The 20,279-nt window shown below is 33.5% G+C and overlaps 1 protein-coding gene across 3 annotated transcripts; it reads right to left on the bottom strand.

Annotated features, from left to right (window-relative positions):
* Positions 1–1,872: 1,872 nt before the first annotated feature.
* Positions 1,873–12,266, bottom strand: LOC113753062. Of its 3 annotated transcripts, none has more exons than XM_027297139.1 (5): positions 12,020–12,266; positions 11,801–11,846; positions 7,972–8,127; positions 6,881–6,911; positions 3,130–3,432 (listed from the first exon to the last, which is right to left on the bottom strand). In XM_027297139.1, exons 1-5 carry the CDS (start codon positions 12,230–12,232, stop codon positions 3,321–3,323), a joined length of 558 nt encoding a protein of 185 aa, XP_027152940.1. In that variant the 5' UTR covers positions 12,233–12,266; the 3' UTR covers positions 3,130–3,320. The 3 variants fall into 3 exon arrangements, with proteins under 3 accessions (XP_027152942.1, XP_027152940.1, XP_027152941.1); XM_027297140.1 differs by having other exon boundaries at positions 7,972–8,125; positions 11,800–11,846; positions 12,025–12,266; XM_027297141.1 differs by lacking the exons at positions 3,130–3,432; positions 6,881–6,911 and adding an exon at positions 1,873–2,036.
* Between the last annotated feature and the right edge of the window lie 8,013 nt (positions 12,267–20,279).

Here is a 20,279-nt window from a genome sequence, read left to right as displayed (position 1 = left end):
TGGTCAACTTGACTAGCGAAAGTGCATTACTTGTTTCAGTGTCACTTATATTATCTCTAACTGAATCTGGAAGGAGCGAGTAAGAGTTTTCTGTGCATTTACCTAACATTGACAGGTTTTGGTCAGTTATTTCAGAAGATGTAAAAGCAAAAGAGTTAGAATTACTATAGTCATTGTAAAGTTTGAGGAATTTTGCACTTAAATTGAACTTCTAAGCTTATGGACGACAAATGTGCTTTCAAATATTTAAGTGGGATGTAAGGATCCTATAGGAATTTCTCCCTTTTGTCCTTGTTCCTTTCACTCATTTATCCATAAAACCTTATCTTATTTCTCATGTTACTAAAGCAAAAAGAACTTGATGCATCCAAATCCAGGAAAAACTTTTCAAACTTCTTTTGAACTTAAAGAAACAGCAAGGAAGACCACAGAAGTTTCTCATACCAATGTCAGTAAGCCGAAGTAATTGTTAGACTTGCTATTTATTATCCAGAAGATTGCATTACTGTCTACTGAAAAAAGATGGCAGGATTTATTTTCTAATAATGCATTTCAATGGTGCCTAACATCAGTGACGGTCATTTCATTGGATAGTTCTGTTGACTGTTGAGACCCCGAGGACTCAATTTTTTTTTTTTTTTTTGTGTTATTTGGCATCTTAAAAATGGTGATTATGAGGTCACTAGCAGGACGTCGTTATTGTTTTCAGTTTATCTTAATTTTTTCCATAATTAATTTTCTTGGATAATGAGTCACTTTTAATTTTTAATAAGCATAGGAAGAATTGAGTTATGCTTTTGGTTGAATAGAGAAAAAATCAAGCATTAGCTCATCGTTGCTGCCTCAGAATACTACATGGTTGACTAAATATAAGTAACTATCTGTAATTGTCAATGGCTATGGAAATTATTAGTAACATCTAGCTGAAAAGCAAACAATTTCTCTCATGCACTTCTATGCATAGTATTACCACTAAATGAATACAAGAGGAGTTACCATTCATTACAGCAATGAAAAATTTTATAGAGCCTGATGTTGAGTAGTTGCAGTCCTTGCAATACTTCAAAGAAGTTTGGCTTACGTCAAAACAGTCATATTCTTTTCCTGAACACTAACTTTTCGTGCATGTTTAACTTCCAGAATAACTTTAAGTTGCAAAAAGACAGAGAAAGAAAGAATGATTTATAATATTTCAAAAACACTTATGGGTCGTGGAAATCCATGGTACCAATTTGTTATGAAAAAGATGCAAAACAGCGAGAATACGGCCCAGTAAAAAGTGTTTAGCTTGGCTTAAGATCAGACATTGAACCTTCCAACACACTCGACGTACTCTCAAGGACAAAGAGTCCTACTCTTACAGCATTACTTTCTCATCAGTTAATCCAGTACTTAACACACTGTTTATCCCTTGCTTTCCAATCTTATCAGTTACACTGGTGTAGTTATGGTTTAGAGTGCTGGTACAGGAAAACTTGCACGTCAAAATCTAGGTGGTAGAATGGTACTTGTGGTAGAGAAGCGGAAAGCATAAACACAGCAACTCGGGTGGTCAAACTAGTGGCTCTTTAGGATGGCTTTGGTAGACTACCAAGGTATGCTAATACAGCCATTTCTAAGACTTCTAAGGTACTTGAACTGTTGTTTCTCTAGCTAATAACGACTAGAAAACTTGAAATAATGCATGAAGAAAAAGTATATTATCAAGTAGTCAAACAAGTTTGCACTTCAGTAGTATCATTTTTCCCAAAACGCAAGGCCTCTGTGTTAGCACATGCCATCCTACATCTAGGGTTATTGACAATGAAGCTATTCATAATATTATTAGGCATATCTGAGTATTCTCTTTAACTTAATATGTTGTTCTTTATTACAAGCAGATAGGACTAAAATCACTTGTGAAGCATGTTTAGTCCTTCACAACTCCAGACCCTTTTCATCACTATCTTCTATCCTCCATCTCCACTATTTTCCTTTCAGTCTTGTGTGTCAACAGACTTGCTCTTTAAATTGCTTGGTATCATCCGTCTGGGATTCTATAGCCAAATAAGATGATCGGAAGATTACATGAAATATAGAGATCTTGACCGCATTAATAGATCTTTATCCCTGATTACATGCCTGAGTTTCTCCATTTACAATTATACTGGTCATACATGTCTTTAAATGAGAAGTTAAAAAAAAAATATCGGTACATAGCACAATCATATTTTGTTTGCTTTTCAAGTTAACAATATGTCCTCTAGTCTTGGTGCATTTTGTTACTTATTTTGTAAACATGATTTCTGTAATTTTGATAGCATAGATAACTAATATTGAATGGTTCCAAGATATTTGGCTCCACTATCTACCTTAATGGGGAAATTAAGACACCATAACACCTACAAGTTTTTATTGTAAGTACCAAATTACAATCTCTTTCTGATTCTCTCATCACTTCTGTGAAAAAGAAAAGAATGATAGATTGTTCTGCTCCAGTTCTCAGACCATACAACAATATGGGGCTGTTGAAAGAAAGAATAGACAATGGAAATAACACAAATTCTTGTATGACTTTTTTAGAGTACACTCTGTTCATTCATTCATTAATTTTTGGGAGGGAAGTTCCATTTCATCTATTCTCTACCTGCTAATAATTTTAATTGCACAAGTTTTCTTCAGCAATTCTTTGTTACTTGCAATCCACCAAATCTTGCCTTGAACTTTACTCTTGTACTAAGAAGCCAAAACCTTCACAGATACGTACCTCTCACATAAACTATTTGTAGCAAACTGGGTACACAGAAAATTTTTGCTAAAGGCTCAGTGGGGGGGACGGGGTTGGTGTTTAAGCATATGGGCAGTATTAGAGCCTTTTACAAAGTCAAACAAGGCTAAATAAGTATGTCTCAGGGATGCAGCTATCATAAGGTATTTTCTTTACTCTTCTCCTTCTATTTACTTCTCATTCCCTGTTTTTATAGTCACATATTGTTTTAATAAACTTGTTCTTATTTTTTCACTAGAGGGGGAGTGCCCGCGCATCGCGCGGGTGTTTGGTGTCTGTGGGGAAGGAGGTTGTTTTGTGGAGTAAACAATAGTACATTACAAGAAGAAATAGCCATCAAATAATGAGAAGCAGTTACCATTGCAAACCAGAAATAGTCCATAAAGTAATCCATAAAGTCGGAGAATGAGATCAGCAGTAATAGTCCATGAAGGAAAGATTGGAGTGCAGAAAGAGAGTAAATGCTGTAGTTCTGGCTCTATGGAGTCCCTTATTTAGTTATAGTAGTAGTAGTAGATGAGTATGGATACTTTAATAGGGCAGCCTTAAGTATTCAGTTCCGTTGCTTCTTGGTGGTTCCGTCCTCTTGTTGTGCAGGTGATGCATCACTGGTTCCTTCGCTGGACTTTGTGGAAGATGAGTTGTCCAAATTGGCTGGGCCAGCTCTTGATTATTGTGAAAAGGAGTATCTTGTTAGGTATTTGAAAGAGCATAGAATTGAAAACTTAAATTAGTTGCCAAATGAGAAGTGATTTTGTTCTAAAGAATGTAGTACTATTCATTATGAACTTGTTATATTACATCACATCACAATCTCATGCACTATAAAAAGACCATGCATTGCACCTTGTGCATCTTGTTACTTTTAACATTGTCAATTTAAACCAAGTTGAGAATGGTTCTTACACCACCTTTTTGCTTTTTATTGCAGTTCAAAGTTCTTATATCACTTTGCATGTTGTGGCTTTCAAACAAAACTAATTTGGAATCGGCTCAAATGCTCAAATTTTGCTTTTTGAGTTCATTATAAGACAAACTTTATAACAATTGGCCATAGTGCCCATCTTGCCTTTTGTGGTAATAAAAGATATGAATAATCTAGACCTTTGTGTCTGTCTTATCATTCATGACCGTGAAACTTTATATTAATCTAGTGTTTGAGGCATACACAAATATGCGTGCAACTAACCAAAAATATATTTGTAAAACATTTTTTAGTACACTTGCTGAAATCATTTCTAAGATAATTGGCTCGATATTTTTACAACAGCTATGAAGAAAATTTGCCAAAATAAAATGTATAAACAAATAGTTATTTGGTATAATCCACAACCACAACTGGTAGTTGCTTATAAAAATTAAGATTTATTAAATAAATTAAAAAAATAAAACAACAACCACAACTGGTAGTTGCTTATAAAAATTAAGATTTATTAAATAAATTTAAAAAATAAAACAACAAGAAATACATTTTACTTGGTTGAAGGACATATTAGTACTTAGCAGTTATGGAAGTAGTTTAGAATGAATATAAAGCGATAAAATATTGTTTAGACCAAAAGTCCTCATTTCCTTTGTATATGGTATAGATAATTGGGTTGGTCCTTAAACTTGTGTAAGTTATTTTTCTTTAATGGAAAATTTTCCTTCAACTATCAATCCCTCAAAAGGCAATGAAGTATTTACGAAGATATAGTTCATCCACAGTTATGTGTAACTTGATTCCAATCTGGATACATATGACACTTTTAAAAAAGGTTCAGCCAAAAGAAATTGAACATCCTCTTTAAGGGTATTATGCATGCACCTTAATAAAGGAATATTTCATGGATTTTTTGATAAAAAAAAATCCTTCCGTTAAATTGAGAAAAAATAGCTGAATTTAAAGTATGATCAAGGAATCAAACTGACATTAAACAAAATTTTCATTCTTATTCAATAAAACAAAAGCAAATCCTCATTTCACTCAACTTGCGTAAGGTTTGATCTTAACAGCAATTACATCGGTAGTCTAAGTACCAAATTTAGGCGCAACTCAACAAATTATAATTAAACAAATTCCTTCCTATTCTTATGAAACTCATAAGTATGAAAGTATTGATTAATCAACATACAACTAAAATTAAAATGTGTTTCTCTTACATAAAACAATATAATTAACATATTTGTTATCAAAATTGAATTGTCAAAAACAAAAATCTTATAGCACTAACTCGTATGAGTAGAATTAGGTTGAATGAAAATTTAGTATACTTATTTGTTTGATGTGTCTAATTGATTTACTAAAGACCCATAGGTTTCATAGGTGGGGAAAAAAATAGAATTACTTTGTTTTCTTTTTGCCTTGTTATGTGGACTCTTTTTACATTCTCGTTTTTAACTCTGCTTAACAATAGTCATTTGTAGTTTCAGAAAAAAAAAAAAAGAACTTTGAAAGATATTTCGCTATTCTGTATGGTTCATGACTGTCAGATGCAACTTGAAGTGTCCAAACTTGCTAAACCTTTACGAACATGTTCCCAAAGGCTGCAGTCTTGCTTCTCGTTGCATCATTTTCTCAGCATTGTATGAGTCATCTTAGGAAGCCTTTTTTTTTTTGCTGATTCTTTTTCCTTGTAATCTTATCAGGAGCTCTGCAAAATCATTGGAACAGAAGCAAACTGCTGAACAGGAATTACTCATGAAGGGTCTCGGAACTTTCCCACTGGAAAGACTGCTAGCCATTTTTCAGTGTCTAACATCTGTTGCAGAGTACTCTCCACATGTGGAAGGTCAAGGAAATAGGGTGACCATGGGTGATAGTGGCTATATTGGGTCTCATATACTCTTGCAACTTTCGAGTCTTTGCAATGCTAATTTTATTACCAAAGGAGAGAGTTGCCCATTGGAAGGTTCAACAAGATACCGATCTAATGTGTCTAAAGATATGGTTTTAAAGGTAATTGCAAATGAGCCCCTAATCTAAATGGCATTAGATTTTGGCATATATGCTTTCCACCTTTCCCCTTCCGTTCCAGGGATATTCTGATTTGATTACTGAAAATCACTAACAGGTTGCAAGGAGCCTAAAATTTCCTCTCTCGAAGTACTTGTACAGAAGATAATATCCATTAATGTTTTCATTAACTCAGGCTTGTTCTCCATGGGGAAAACAAGAGAAGAGTGATCGGCTGGCAATCTTTTTGACATTTCAATTAGGTTTAGTCATGCTTGTCAAGCATGATCATCTGATCCTTGGTAGACATAAAGTAAAAAAAAAATCAGCTGCACCAAATGGATTTTCAAAATTCAAAAGCAGTTGAGAAAGCTGCTGACTTAGCTTTTTCAGGCATCTGATCATCCGAATGATCTGAGGGTTTTTTTCTCTGCACAAAAATCTATGCATAATTTGTTGTCCTTTTAAGCAGAGGAAAAGAGAGACGTATAACATTATGGAGTGTTAGTATGAGTTTAAACATTTCGGGAGTGGATTTCTGAGTTCCAAAAATGAACTTAACAGATCTTTTAGATCAACTTAATTTACTTTATCACTTCTTACTCCTTATCTTGATATCTTCGAAATGCAAGGATTAATTTATGGCCTAGAAATTCCATATATTATTAACTTTCGGTATAAATTAACTGTAATTTTGATCCTCTGATCTGTTACTTCAGGGCATCCATGCGCATGGTTGACAGGGGAAGGAGGTGGTGAAATCAGACCCGTGGCTGTTGGAGAAGCTAGACCAGTGGCTGCTATAAGCTGAAACTTCTATATCCCCTGCCCTATGTATAATCTCAAACTGTACAGCCACCTCGTTGGCTAAATTCCTATCTACCTGTCTTCTTATTAGGTCTGCTTGCTTCTATAAACTTTCCAGAAAGCATAGGCTTTAATATTTTGAAGCTCGAGTTAAAGAGCCGAAGCCTAGATGAGACTAAATACCAGTGGAATAATCGGATAACCGAGACAAAGGGGCAATTCAGTCCGAAAAAGAATAAAGAGGCACACCAAATAGCTAGAAATCAACAATACACGATATAATCAAGCACTTCACAAATCGCGACAATCAAACTCCGTGAAAATGAAATTCGTGCATACTGCAGAAAGGCAGAGGATGTCAAAAAACTAACCTTATTCCAGAAACCCAACCGAGAGCTCCTTCTGGATGTTGCTCCAAACCCATAAAAATATAAGTTAACCAGTCAAATTACAGAGGACAGCCGGATTTGTACGGAAAATGCTATCTTGCAGCTGAAATGCACGATGAGAGTCTATTATTGTAGGAATTAAGAACAAATCGTCAAAATTAAGGGGAGGGTTGGAAAAATTGGGGGGACAACTCTCACCTCAAACTGAACCACCAGGATTAGCTGCGACTGAAGTACATTTCGAGGTGCTTAGCATGAAGCCACGAAGAAATATCCCAATTGCAGAATGCGAAAAGGGTGAAACTGATGGGCGACGGGTTCGGCAGTAACATAACGGCGGTTTGGCTATTGAGTTGGGGGGTAATTAATGAAGAGCAAATGGGCAATTCAGAGCTGAGATTGGATGAAGAGGGAAACGATGAGGCAAGTCGGGGTAGTCAAAGCCAAAAAGAGAAAACTGAAGCACTGAAGCTCAAAGGGGAGTAAACAGACCCGCGTTTATGGCCGTTAAATTCAGATGTAAATGAGCAAGAAATGGGTTCCGACCAAGCCTTAGCATTCATGAGGGTACAGCAACCAGTCAAGCGTTTCAGACACAGCAAGCGGCTCAAAAGCCCCACTAATTGTTAGTTAAGGGATATTACAGTAAGTTCACAAACTCACTGGCTTATGTGCGTTGTACCAAAAGCAACAAATGGGTGCAGATTAATTGCACATACCATAAATACCAGATGTTTCACCAACATAAAGTTTTACCCCTCTATAAATAAGGGTATTTTGGATAATATACCTAACCACAAGCTTCCCTCACTTGTACCTATAGCTTGTAAAACACACCAGAATATTTCACATTTCCAAAAGGTTCCTACCTGTGCGGTTGAAATGCAATCCCCTCTTTCACCAAAACTCAATCTTATATAGTACAAGGATGCATACAAGTCATATTACCTGTTCTTACAAACAAATCCGCACCCTCGTCATTTTCTTTGTAGATTGCAGGTAGTTATACATGTTAATTTGCATTATCTGTATGAGCATGTGTATAAACTAAAATACCAGACTTAAACTATTACCAGGTTCTCCAAAGTCATCAGCTGCATCTTTCCTCTCCAAACTGTTGCCAAGTTCCTTCTCTGTACTTACAGATATTCTCCTCTTCTTAGCTGACATATTCACATCCAAACTTTCAGAACCTTCAGCATTTAGAATACTCAAAGATCTGACATACTGCAAAGCATATTTAATCGTACAACTGGTCAACATCTCACAGAATATAAACGCGACTTGAATTAGCTTATTTAGTTTACATACACAACAAGGTATGTAAGAAAATGTACTGCAATTGCAGGTAACAAGACACCAAGCTGATTTCCACACTTTACACCCTCTAGATGCAAGCAGATTTCCCATTGAGATAGTTCAGATATATGAAATTGGATGAATCAATCGGATCATCTATAAAAAAATTAAAAAAAAAAGAAAAGAAAAGATGGTGAAGAAATATCATGCATGCTGATTCTGCACAACTTCAGTAGCATAAGTATATAAAAGACATAGGCTATTGTCTTCAAGAATTACATTTCATTAAACTGCAATTTCTCTGCTAATAATCATATCAAACAATTATGTCAGAATTGCTCCCAAACTTGAGTATTCTGCCCCAGGACCATCTGTTGTACAATCAATTTCTGATTATCCTTGTGCTAGTTGTCACTCTTTTAACCAAGATTTCATAAACTAACACAGCCATCAGGATAGAACCTGGTTAGCAAAAAAGTTGTAGAAAGAATCATTCTTCTAAGATCAAAAGTGCTAAAAGTCAATCAAATTTTGTAAAAAATTAATGAAAAGAAAAAGTAAAGAATGACGATAGATCACCACCAGCTAGCCAGACTCACTTCATTTCTCCACCAGTTTCCATGAGAAAACAGTTTACATAGAATAGCCAGCAAGAAAGTTTCCATGAGACTCACTTCAGAGGGACTCTCATCTTTAAAAGTCAATAGTTCGATTGGTCACAGATATTTCTGTTCTCATGGAATTCTTCAGGTTTCAATCACCAATCAGGATATAAAAGTCTTCTATACTTGCAACTGATGGAAGTAGAAGAATACAGATAGTTGTTGTATCCTAGAGCTGTATTTAGTGCACAACTTCAGCAACTCACTATTCCAACAATATAGAGCATGCTTCAACTTTAACACCCATGCCCAGATAACAAAGCACTTCCCCAGCTTTTGAAATCCATTAGAAGTACACTAACATAGCTCCTGACTTACACAGGCTGCTGATAAGTAAAAATGTCCTGAACTCTTTTAACTGATAGTCTTAAAAGCAGCAAACTCATTAATACAAAATTTGAACACAAGCTTTTAACACTGAATGTTATTTGACAGTGGGGAAGATAGGTTGAACTCTAACTTTCTCATTGGTGTATATTCAAGGACAGGAAAAGAAACTACCACATGCAATGGAAGATGAGAGTAAAAAGTCAGAAAGAAAGCCACATATGACAAAAAGGTTGAGGACATCACTTCCAAGACAAAGATGCATCAAAAATTTCACCAATGAATAACTTAAATAACTCCTTCATGGATGGCCTAACAAAACTGGGTCTGTGGGTGTGTGTACAGTAGTACATGCAATATGTACCGGGCTTCAGCTCAGCCCTGGGGACCAGAATATCTTATGACAGGAAATTGAGGTGACAAATCCCAACATTTCAATTAAAAGCCCTTCCATCAAAGTCAATGAATAAGCCTATGGTCTCAAACAACAGCCGAAGTGTCATCCACTGTCAGTTTACCCAATACCCATAACACATAAAATACCCATAAGCTGCTAAAGCACCACAAATTTTAAGTCTACTGAAATATGTAGAATTTAAACTTCTAATAAATAACTCGAGATCCTAAAAAGATTACCCATTCTTCAAAGTGGGTAAATTGGATCTTCAGCCAAGTTCCCAAGAACATTTAAATTTACTCTTCCCTTAAACTCTTCATTGGTTGCATCAGTCGTGAATATTGATGGCATGCATAAAAAAGAATAGAACGCATAATGTGTCAATATATCAACATCAGTTTGAAGCCCTAAGAAAACATTCAGCACACAGCTTTTATAAAAACTCCATGAAGTCAAAAGAAAAGAATCTTGCAAGCACCAGATGCACTTCTCCCCATTCTCCAAGTTGGTTCATTACTTGTCTTCCTTTTGCAACAAGAGAGGTCCAAGAAATAAAAATGATACAGGCTTTGGAGAGGACTTCAAATACAACTGAAACTCATTCATTTCTTTCACATAGTGATAAGCCTCAGCAACGCTTGGCTTCTGGTGTAAATATATCCAAAAACAATTCCAAACAAGTTGTCTGCCACAAGATTTTAAGCTAACTCTAAATTGTCCACTTATTATTTGGGCCCTAGAAGAGTGCAACATCTCATGCCTATACAGTCCCTTTAGGTATGAATAAAAAACAATTATCCAAAGGTGCTGCAATGAAGAATGCCTTTTTACTGTTAAAAGCAAAACTGAAGCTTATATATCTATTTCTTGAGAACTCAAAATAGATGATTGGCAATCAGCTATATATTTCATGCATATAATATCTGATGTCTCAAATGCCTAACAAAATTAGACTAATGGTCTTCTCCTTCCAGAAATATGATCACTTAAGACCATGTCATTCTTTAGAGAAATATAACCATGCACTTATTAAATTGCTTTTATGTTTAAAAACTTTTTCTTACAGCAGAAAATATTGCATATCTTCTATCTATTGTTTCTGATTTATTTTCAAAGAAAACAATGCAAAGGTTCAATAGTAGTAAGGTGAATTTGTGCTTAACCTGTATGAGTTATGTACTCAAGCTTAAGATAAGGTTAATATGTATCCATAAGAAACTTCAAATTCAAGGAAATTGGTAACTTATATATATATATATATATATATATATATATATACTGGAAAGCTGAGTGATAAAGAATTTAAGCAGTGTTGCATTTTGGATGTCGAATCATGTCATTTACTCAAGAAGGCATAGCAGACTTAAGCAGTCACTCGATTGAACCAAGTGACAAATGACAGTGTAAGCAAAACAAGTTGAATAAGACTTGTAAACAAGGACTAAACCATACTAATCTGTGGCCTAAAAATGCACAGGCTACAAATAAATGGATGAAGTGGAAGATCATAAGCAATAAAATTGGAAGCCAGCTACTAGACTCAGAAGTTAATAACCTATTGGCAGGATAATTGACATCTTATCCTTCTGTTTGTCTGCAAACAGAAATCTTAATCAAGTTGAGAACCAAAAAATCATAAACGTTTTTCCTAGACTAACAGTGTTGCGTGCATAATTTTTCCATTATTCTCACAAATGAAGACCATTAGCATTACACTTCATTTCCAAAAATTTATCACGTTAAAACAGTAAACAACTTTAGTTTGTTTGTTTTTCCCCCCTCAATACCTAATGCATTTGAACAACACAACACGCCTGTGCCTATCTTCTGCATGGCTCGTCCAATTCTCCAAACTTCATCAGTTTTATCAATTAGTCGCCATCCCATTTGCCGTTTAATTATGCTTAATCATTCAAACATCTCTTTCTTTAGAAACCAATTCCGTAACATTGCTACTCTTCATCTTAAACCAAAACAATTACAGCAGCGAACACATTATACCAGTAATTCAAGTCCGCTACAGTCTTATTCACTTACAAATACCCCAAGTTCCCAAACTTGCCCAGAATTTAAGAATCCCATAAAACCAAGTTCACTAAACCAATTTAACCGTCCTGATTCTCAAGTCAGCATGAATTTTCTTTATATCTAAAATTTCCTTATTTTGACATTACTCCAGAGAACTGACAAGAGGCAAAACCAGCAGAATTCATTACCTTTTCAAGAATTGACATGGCTTCTTTTGTTGCACTCTTCTCCCTCTCTACATAACAAAGGAAGCATTTTTATCAATCACCACACTGCCCAGGCTATCCCAAACAATCAAATTGAAAATCAAAAACCCAGATGCAAATTACATAAATAAATGCCAATAAAGTACAAAAATAACAAAAAAAAGAGCATAACTTTCTGGACAGAAGAGATGGGATGAGAGACCTTACTGATGGGGCAGGTGATGAGGAATCCGGAGTGGGAATGACTGGGGAGGGAAGAAGGGGCATTGTAGTCAAAACGAGGAATGGTGATGACAGCAGAGTGCTGCTCCCAGGGCTTCAGCTCCTTCTTGGTTTTCAGTTCCACTTTCTTTGCTTCTTCTTCCAATTCTTTTGCTTTTTCTTCTGTTTTTGCTGTCACAAGTTTTTCAGCCATTCTTTTCTGAGTCTATCGGTGCTCATTCCCAGTATTATTGTGTTAATGGATTGTAATTTGTAACGCAAATGAGATTTATATTTATATTTCGCCCCATCTTTTGTATGGCAAATGGTGTATTATACCCTAGTTCTTCCACTTACTTTACTAATAAAATGTGATTTATACTAAATGATTTAGGCCCTCTTTAATAATTCAATTCAGTACTTAAATTTAATGAGTTCAAATCTGAACATCTTGAGACACATTTGACAACCAAAAATAGAATGTCTAAATTAATTAAGTAACGTTGAATTTTCTAAACAAAACTTACTCTCAAATATAAGTGATAAGCTATTCATTTACTCTAAAATACACTCAAATATATTGGATTTAGCATGCGTTTGATAAAATTGAAATTTAAAATTTGAATCCGAAATTTGAAATATGAATCTATTAAATTATTGAATTGTTAAGTACTAATGTGATAGATTTAAATGTATATCAGATTAAGTGATAAGTGAATAACTTATCACTTATTTTTTAGAGTAAGTTTTGTCTAGAAAATTTAGCATCATTTAATTAATTCAAATGTGTAATTTTTTATTATCAAAGACGTATGAACATGTTAATATCTAAATCCATTAACTTTAAGTGATGAATTGGATTATCAAATACGACCTAATAACAATTTAACTACTTAACTTAATGGAATTTGGACTTCAAGCTTCAGTTTTCAAATTTTAATTTTATCAAACACATCCTTCTTTTATCCAAATTCTACCAAACAGAATTTTTCTACAAATTACCACTCTCACAATTCACAAAGTCATTTTAACAATTGAATCTATAAACTGATGTCAGTCCTTTTGGACCGTTGTGTGATATGAAAGGTGAAAAAAAAAAATCACATGTGTGCACAAAAATAAAACAAAAAAAAGGTGTAGATTTTTCTTTTGGAAAAAGGGGGAATTGTAGTTTTAGTCTCTAATTTTTAGCATATGTGCTAAATTAGTCTCTAATGTTTCCACCAAAATAAATTTGGTTCTCAAAGTTTTTGGTATTAGGTACATTTAACAATGATGAAAACTCAATAATGATTAGTGGTCAAAATTTAATTACTGTTATTTAACAATTTTGACTTTGTACTTTTGAACCCTAATTTTTGAAATTTTAATCATTTTAATCGCTTAATTTTTCAATAGTGATATTGAGGATATTAGGATAAAATAAGATAAGAATTACACCGCAATTGTCTTAAATGGGTACTAGCAATTCTAATTAAACTTTTTTTATTTTTTTACTTCATTTATTCATGCCACTAATGTCTCATATACTTCTTCCCTTTGGGATAATTGGTCTCAAATTTGGTATTATATATGTAATTATTGTTTTATACTATTAGTAATTAACTGATAATTAACCCATAATGAGTAAAAGCACTTCATATTAGTATCTATGATTGCTAGTTTTTATAACAATTCCTAACTATAACAATTTAAGGCCTATATGCACAAACCATGCAAGAACTGGCATGAAAGATAATAAATTTTATATTAATACTAGAATTTTCCTTTTTTATTTTATATATTATGTATATATTGTCATATGATTGTAACTTATTCAAAAAATAATAATAAAACTCTTTAAGTTCAATGATGTTATTATCTCGATATAAAGTGTTTTTATGAAATTTATAGGGATTTAGGATGACATTTGTCAAATCTTTAAATCAATTCACACCTTTTTTTTCTTTGTAAAACTCCTAACAATAACTAGAAACTTAAGAGACCATATTGATTGAAACTTCAAAAATTAGGGACTAAAAATGTAAAGTTAAAATCAGAAAATTTAGAGACCATATTTGTTTTGCTGATACAATAGAGACCAGTTTGATCTACAAGTCAAACATTGAGAATCAAATTTGTGTTTCTCCCTTTGGAAAATTTTGAGAAGTAGTAATATAAAGATTTAAATTCTTAAAGACATATAAGTTTTGGCAAATTCACATATTCCTAATATCTAATAAAACACATGTCATAACCGAAATTACCAAATTAACCTATCCAACCAACCAAGCCCCCACTCTAATCATCTGATCCCTAAATTCCCTTTCTTAACCATTTTGAGAGGGAAATGAATTAGCATCAAAATCTGTGGCAATCCTTCTAGGACTATTACTGGGCCGAGTCAGTTTGAACTCGACTCCAAGAAAAAGTCTAATGAGCCTAACCTTTCATTGAATTGGGTTAAAATTGGGTCTAAATATTAGTCCCGAATTAAATGTGAGTAGAGTTTGGATCTTATTAGGGTCAAACCCGATATATGCTTGACCCTTTAATATGCATATATATATATATATATAATTATATATAATATATTTATATTTTGATATATATATATATAAGGAATATTAAATATACAAAATTATGTCAAAGATTTAGAAGGACAAATCTCAGTATGAGCAAATTGAGGACCTTTGAAGATGTATTGACTGTTGATCGTGTATTATTATTATTTTCTATGTACATTGAATTAATTGGATATATTACTGTTGAAAAATTCTTGGTTTTATATACTTTTTAATGAACTGTTATTGGTTCCTATATAGTTTTAATGTTGTGGTTCTGCAGATATCAAATTAGTTTAAAACTTAATAATTATAGTAATTATATTAAGGAAGTTAAGGAGTTATAAGTGAGCTTGAGTTAAGTCAAAATTAAACTTATAATCTGAATATTTTGTAAGTCAAGTATGAGTTTCATATTTATCACTTCAAATCTCATAATTCGAAACCCAAAAATGGTACTAACTATATGAGCCAAATCTGAGTTTGTTAAACCTCACTTCACTTCAGATAGCCCAATGACAAGCCTAAATCCTTCCCTTTTTTGATTTAAATGAAATTAAATTTAAACCTATAGTTTAGTACTCATATTCTTTTGTACCCAAACAACCTTTTGACCTTTGAAAAAAATTACCCAAAATACTACAAGTTATCTTCACCTTGATTAGAATTATGTCAAGTAATCATGAGAGTCAAGTCACATAATCGATTTTGTTGTCTAGGTTCTATTTTTCTTTTTTGGTTTTTGTTATTCTAACTGCAAAAAAAGGTTCCTAATCGCAATACTACTATGATTGATCATGGAAGTATATTGTTTGGATTGCATTTTCTGGAAGGGTATATTGTAACACTTTTTTAGATGTGATTTATATGAAGTAAAAAGATCATTGAAAAATGTATCAAGGAAATATTCTCAAAAAACATGAGATTTTTTGCCAGAGAATGGCAATCCAAAAAAGCCAGTATATTGGCATTCTAGTGCAAATTGACTTCTTTTCTACAAATATATTATTTTTTATAACTTAAACTATCCCAAAAAAAGATCTCTAATCAAAATATCGACTTGTTATGTTCAAACTTGTAACATATATGCTTCTAACAAAACAACAAAAAAAATGAAAATGTTCAATCTTTAAAAGTAGGGTAAAATACAAAAAATCCCTTGTGGTTAAGCTAACCTACGGAAAAGTCCATTATGATTTCGAATCATACATTTCGACCTCTCATAGTTTGAAATAATTTGAAACAGCAACGGAAATTGTCAAAACCAGCTGAGGCAGACGAAATTACATAATTACCCTAATATATATATAAGCAATAAAAGACCTTTTAACAACCATCCTATTAAGTAAACTTACCGAAAACCCTGTGATTAAGCCAATCTATGGAAAAAGCCCCTCATGGTTACATGTAGTTTTTATTTATTTATTTATTTTGTGCATAGGAATAAGATAAGCTGTATTTGGAAGTTTTATTTATTTATTTTATGTATAGAAATAGGGTGAGTTTTATTTAAGAATTTTTATTTATTTTATATATAGAAATAAAGGTGAGTTGTATTGGGAGTTTTGGGTTGTTTTTGAAAATTTTATGAGTTCTAAGGTATTTAATAGGTATGTCAACTAAAATTTTGAATTAAAAAAATTATTTTTCAAGTCAAGGAATCTCAAACTCGAACTCATTAATTTAAATGACTTTTGCCGATTTTCACATTAATTCAAAATCACGAGATATTGTATTGTATGATTTGAAACCATAAGGGCTTTTTTTGTAGGTTTGATTAATCACAGGGGACTTTTTTGTATTATAACTCTAAGAGTATAATAGGTATATCAATTAAAAATTGGCTTGTTTCTAGCACAAATACTCGCAAAGAAACGCGTGTATTTCAAACCCGTTAATTCAACGATTTCCATCGGTTTTTAAAATAATTTCAAACCATGAGGTACCGGAGTATATGTTTAAAAACTATAGGGGGTTTTTCTATATGTTTACTTGATCTCAAGGGGCATTTTGGATGTCGCGTCAGGACTTCCAGCCTCCTATAGCATCGAGCGGCTCGAGATTCTTGATCATGATCAGCGCATCTTCGGGTTTAGCATTGTCAGCGGCGACCACCAGTTGTCGAACTATCGCTCGATCATGAGCCTACACCCCAATGGCGGCAATGAGACGGTGGTTGTGGAGACTTACGTGATTGATGCGGCCGAGGCCAACACGAAAGAAGAGACGTGTGCCTTTGTGGATACGATCGTGAAACTGAATTTGCGAGCCCTGTCCAGAGTTGCTGAGGATTTGGCGGGCAAAGCGCAACAACAGGTTTGAAAATCTCAATTTCTTTTCACTGGTTTATCTGATTATTAGCTAAGTAATTAGGGTAGTAGTAGCTAGGAAGAGAATTAGAAATTTCAAAAAAACAATGAAAAAATAAAAAAGACAAAAAAATTTAAAAAATTAGAAAAAAAAAAAAGATTTTGGTTTCCTCTTTTTTTTTTTCTTTTTTATTGCTAAAAAAACATTGAAAAAATCAAAAAATCCAAAAAAGCAAAAAAGATTTGGCTTCATCTTTTTCGTTTACTTTTCTTTGGTAGGAAAAGAATTTTCAAAAAAAATTGAAAAATCAAAAAGTGAAAAAAAGATTTTCGTCTCTTTTATTTCTTTTTTATTTGCAAGCAAAGAACAAAAAACATTGAAAAAAAAATACAAAAAAAATCCAAAAAAGCACAAAAATATTTTGGCTTCTTTTTTTCGTTTACTTTTCTTTGGTAGGAAAAGAATTTTCAAAAAAAAATTGAAAAATCAAAAAAGTGAAAAAAGATTTTCGTCTCTTTTTTTTCTTTTTTATTTGCAAGCAAAGAACAAAAAACATTGAAAAAAAAAACAAAAAAATCAAAAAATCCAAAAAAGCACAAAAATATTTTGGCTTCTTTTTTTTCGTTTACTTTTCTTTGGTAGGAAAAGAATTTAAAAAAAAATTGAAAAATAAAAAAAGTAAAAAAGATTTTCATTTCTTTTTTATTTGCAAGCAAAGAACAAAAAACATTGACAAAAACAAAAAAGACCAAAACAATAAAAAAATCCAAAAAAGCACAAAAATATTTTGGTTTCTTTTTTTTGGTTTACTTGTTTTAGTAGAAAAAGCATTTTTTTTAAAAAAGAAAAAATTGAAAAATGATTATGGTTTCCTTTTTACTTTTTTATTTGCCAGTAAAGAACGAAAAATTGAAAAAAAAATCCAAAAAACTAAAGGATTTTGGTTTCTTTATTCCTTTACTTTTTTATTAGTAGGGAAAGAATTTTTTTTTAAAAAAAGAAAAAATTTAAAAAATGAAAAAAAGGCATTGGATGTCTTTTTTTTCCCCAAAAATAGAAAATTCGCTTAGCTCTACCTAACACGTATCTCTCAACTATGCATGAGGTGTTATTGTTTTCAAAAGAAAAAAAGGGTAATGCATAATTTTAAATCTGCCACTCTAATGTCTCATAAATACTTACACGATCAATAATTAAATTTCTGTCCTTTTGTTAATTAAACAGCACTTGATTCTTTTTTTGCCCTATTTAGCCTGCCTATAAATGCTATCTTCTTAACTTTTTAACTGTTTGTGTACATTTTAATAGCTACTGATGATCACTTGAGTTCCTATTAGTATGTCCAAGTGAGTTCCCTATAAATGTGCCTAAATGCCATAGGTGAAAATGATAGGTACTTCCACTTTCAGGCATCAAAGTTAGCTATACTTGGGAATCTGTCTAAAGCTACTTCACACACCTTTGCACGTATAACAACTAGCCTTGTAATTGTGTGATAATGCGACGGTGTAGCTTTTGATGTGAATGAAATACTAATTGGCCTCTTTCCATTTCTACCTTGGCTTAGAAACTGAAAGAAGTATGAGTTAAAACTTGAGGTCCGCGCCTAGTGATTGGAGTTGACATCTTAATATACTTAATAAGTTGGTGAGGCGATAAAGCAATCAGGGGCAGGTTAGTGCCATGTATCTGTTGTGGTTCCCTGTTCGGTTGTTGCAGAGTAAGCCAAGTCGGGAGTCTCGCTATACCAAATAATAAGTGAGGGTGCACTTGTGGTTCCCATGCCAAACATCTCCTGAGTGAGCCAGTTGGATTCTCAGGAGACCTAAAAATGAATAAGTGCAAAAAGAGCACAAAATAGCACCAAAAAAAAGGTGTTTCTGAAAAAAATTGGGATTGCAATTGCCACAAGAGGGACAGCTTTGCAGTCGAAAAACAAAATCTATTAACAAGCTGCAGCCAAGTCCTTGCACTCACACAACGAGGGACAATGGGGGGAACCCCACCGCAACTATAGTGCAGGCCAACCACTGTCATTACCATTGTTAACGCCCTGGTTCTGGTGAGCAATCCTAGATCTCACTTGAACCTTCGACTTTTAGGTATATTGGGATTTTAAACCAAAAAACTTGGTTGTGGATGGAAAGTTGAGACGAGCCTTTTGGACGTTTTTAACCCAACTCCTGTGAGCACGCCATCTTTCTTTAATATAATTGTCATATGGGCCAATTAGTGTTGAATTGATTTCAAATTGTTATGCTCGAACAAATTCCCTTTACTAGGCTAGATGACATTTCATCCCTCACACATGCTGAAGACTGGGAATTAACCAATTATTGCTATTTGATACAGCCTGCTCTACATGTTTTTGAGTGGGAGTATTCGTCAAGTTTTCCTCGCATTCAATGGCATAGGGGGTATTCATTGTCCAAGGTGACTTGTCTATGATCACGAAGAGATGACTTATCATGCTTGGCACTAGAGACATGAAGTTTTTTAACTCCACCTGTGTTGACACAATACATCACACAGCCAGTCCCAAGTCCGGATGAAGGAGGAGGGGTTTTTTTTTATGTTTTAGAAGGCAGCTCTTAGCGTACGTTCTCAAAATCCTTCTGTGCAGATTATCTATGAAAGGTTGGTGAATGCGAGTTTTTTTGTTTCATTCTTCTTGGTAGTGCTGAATTTCTGGTCTTCATTTCATAGTCGATCTAGATTTTAGCATCTATCCCGGGTTATGATCCAATCACATTTCTTTCATTCTTTTTACTTTGCTTTGTTTTACAACCGCACTTTACATTTTCAGAGTTTGTATACTTGTTCACATAAATCTGTTGTGTGTTAGAGCTGCCAATGAACTGGTTTACTGTGAGTAATCAACATGCACTAGTACGTTTGGCATTGGAAATTGACAGAAACTTTTAAGCTGGTTCTTTTCTGTTCATTGAGTCACCTGAATTTTGTTGTAATATGTTCTTAAGCTCACTTGCTGTTGCAAAGGTAATTAACTTTGTTTTATCTCATGCTGATCTTTCATACATGTGTAGTTTATATCAGCAAAATATGATACGGAAAAAAGGTTACGCTATTGATATTTCAGACACAAGTTGTACTATTTGGTGTGGCCGAAGTCTGACGGTAGAGTGGCTTTCATATCTTGAATTTCTTTCCCAAATTCGTGTGCTATAGGTAGATTTGCAGCACCATTTTAGTCAGAACAGACGTTAGAGCAAAGTGATGCTGATTACTTTCTAATTTTGCAATTCTTGGCAGGGATAATTCTATGGGCTCAATCTAATGCAATTTTGTATTGTTACAGTTTAATTAAATGATCAAGCTTTTATAGATCTCGTGGACTCACATATGGATTTGAAGTCCTGTGTGTAGATTAGAAACTCTGTGAGTGGA

This window comes from Coffea eugenioides, chromosome 11 (genome assembly GCF_003713205.1).
Source record: "Coffea eugenioides isolate CCC68of chromosome 11, Ceug_1.0, whole genome shotgun sequence".
Lineage (NCBI taxonomy): Eukaryota > Viridiplantae > Streptophyta > Magnoliopsida > Gentianales > Rubiaceae > Coffea > Coffea eugenioides.
Note: the sequence above shows the minus strand (reverse complement) of the source record. Positions and strands in the feature narration are given on the sequence as shown.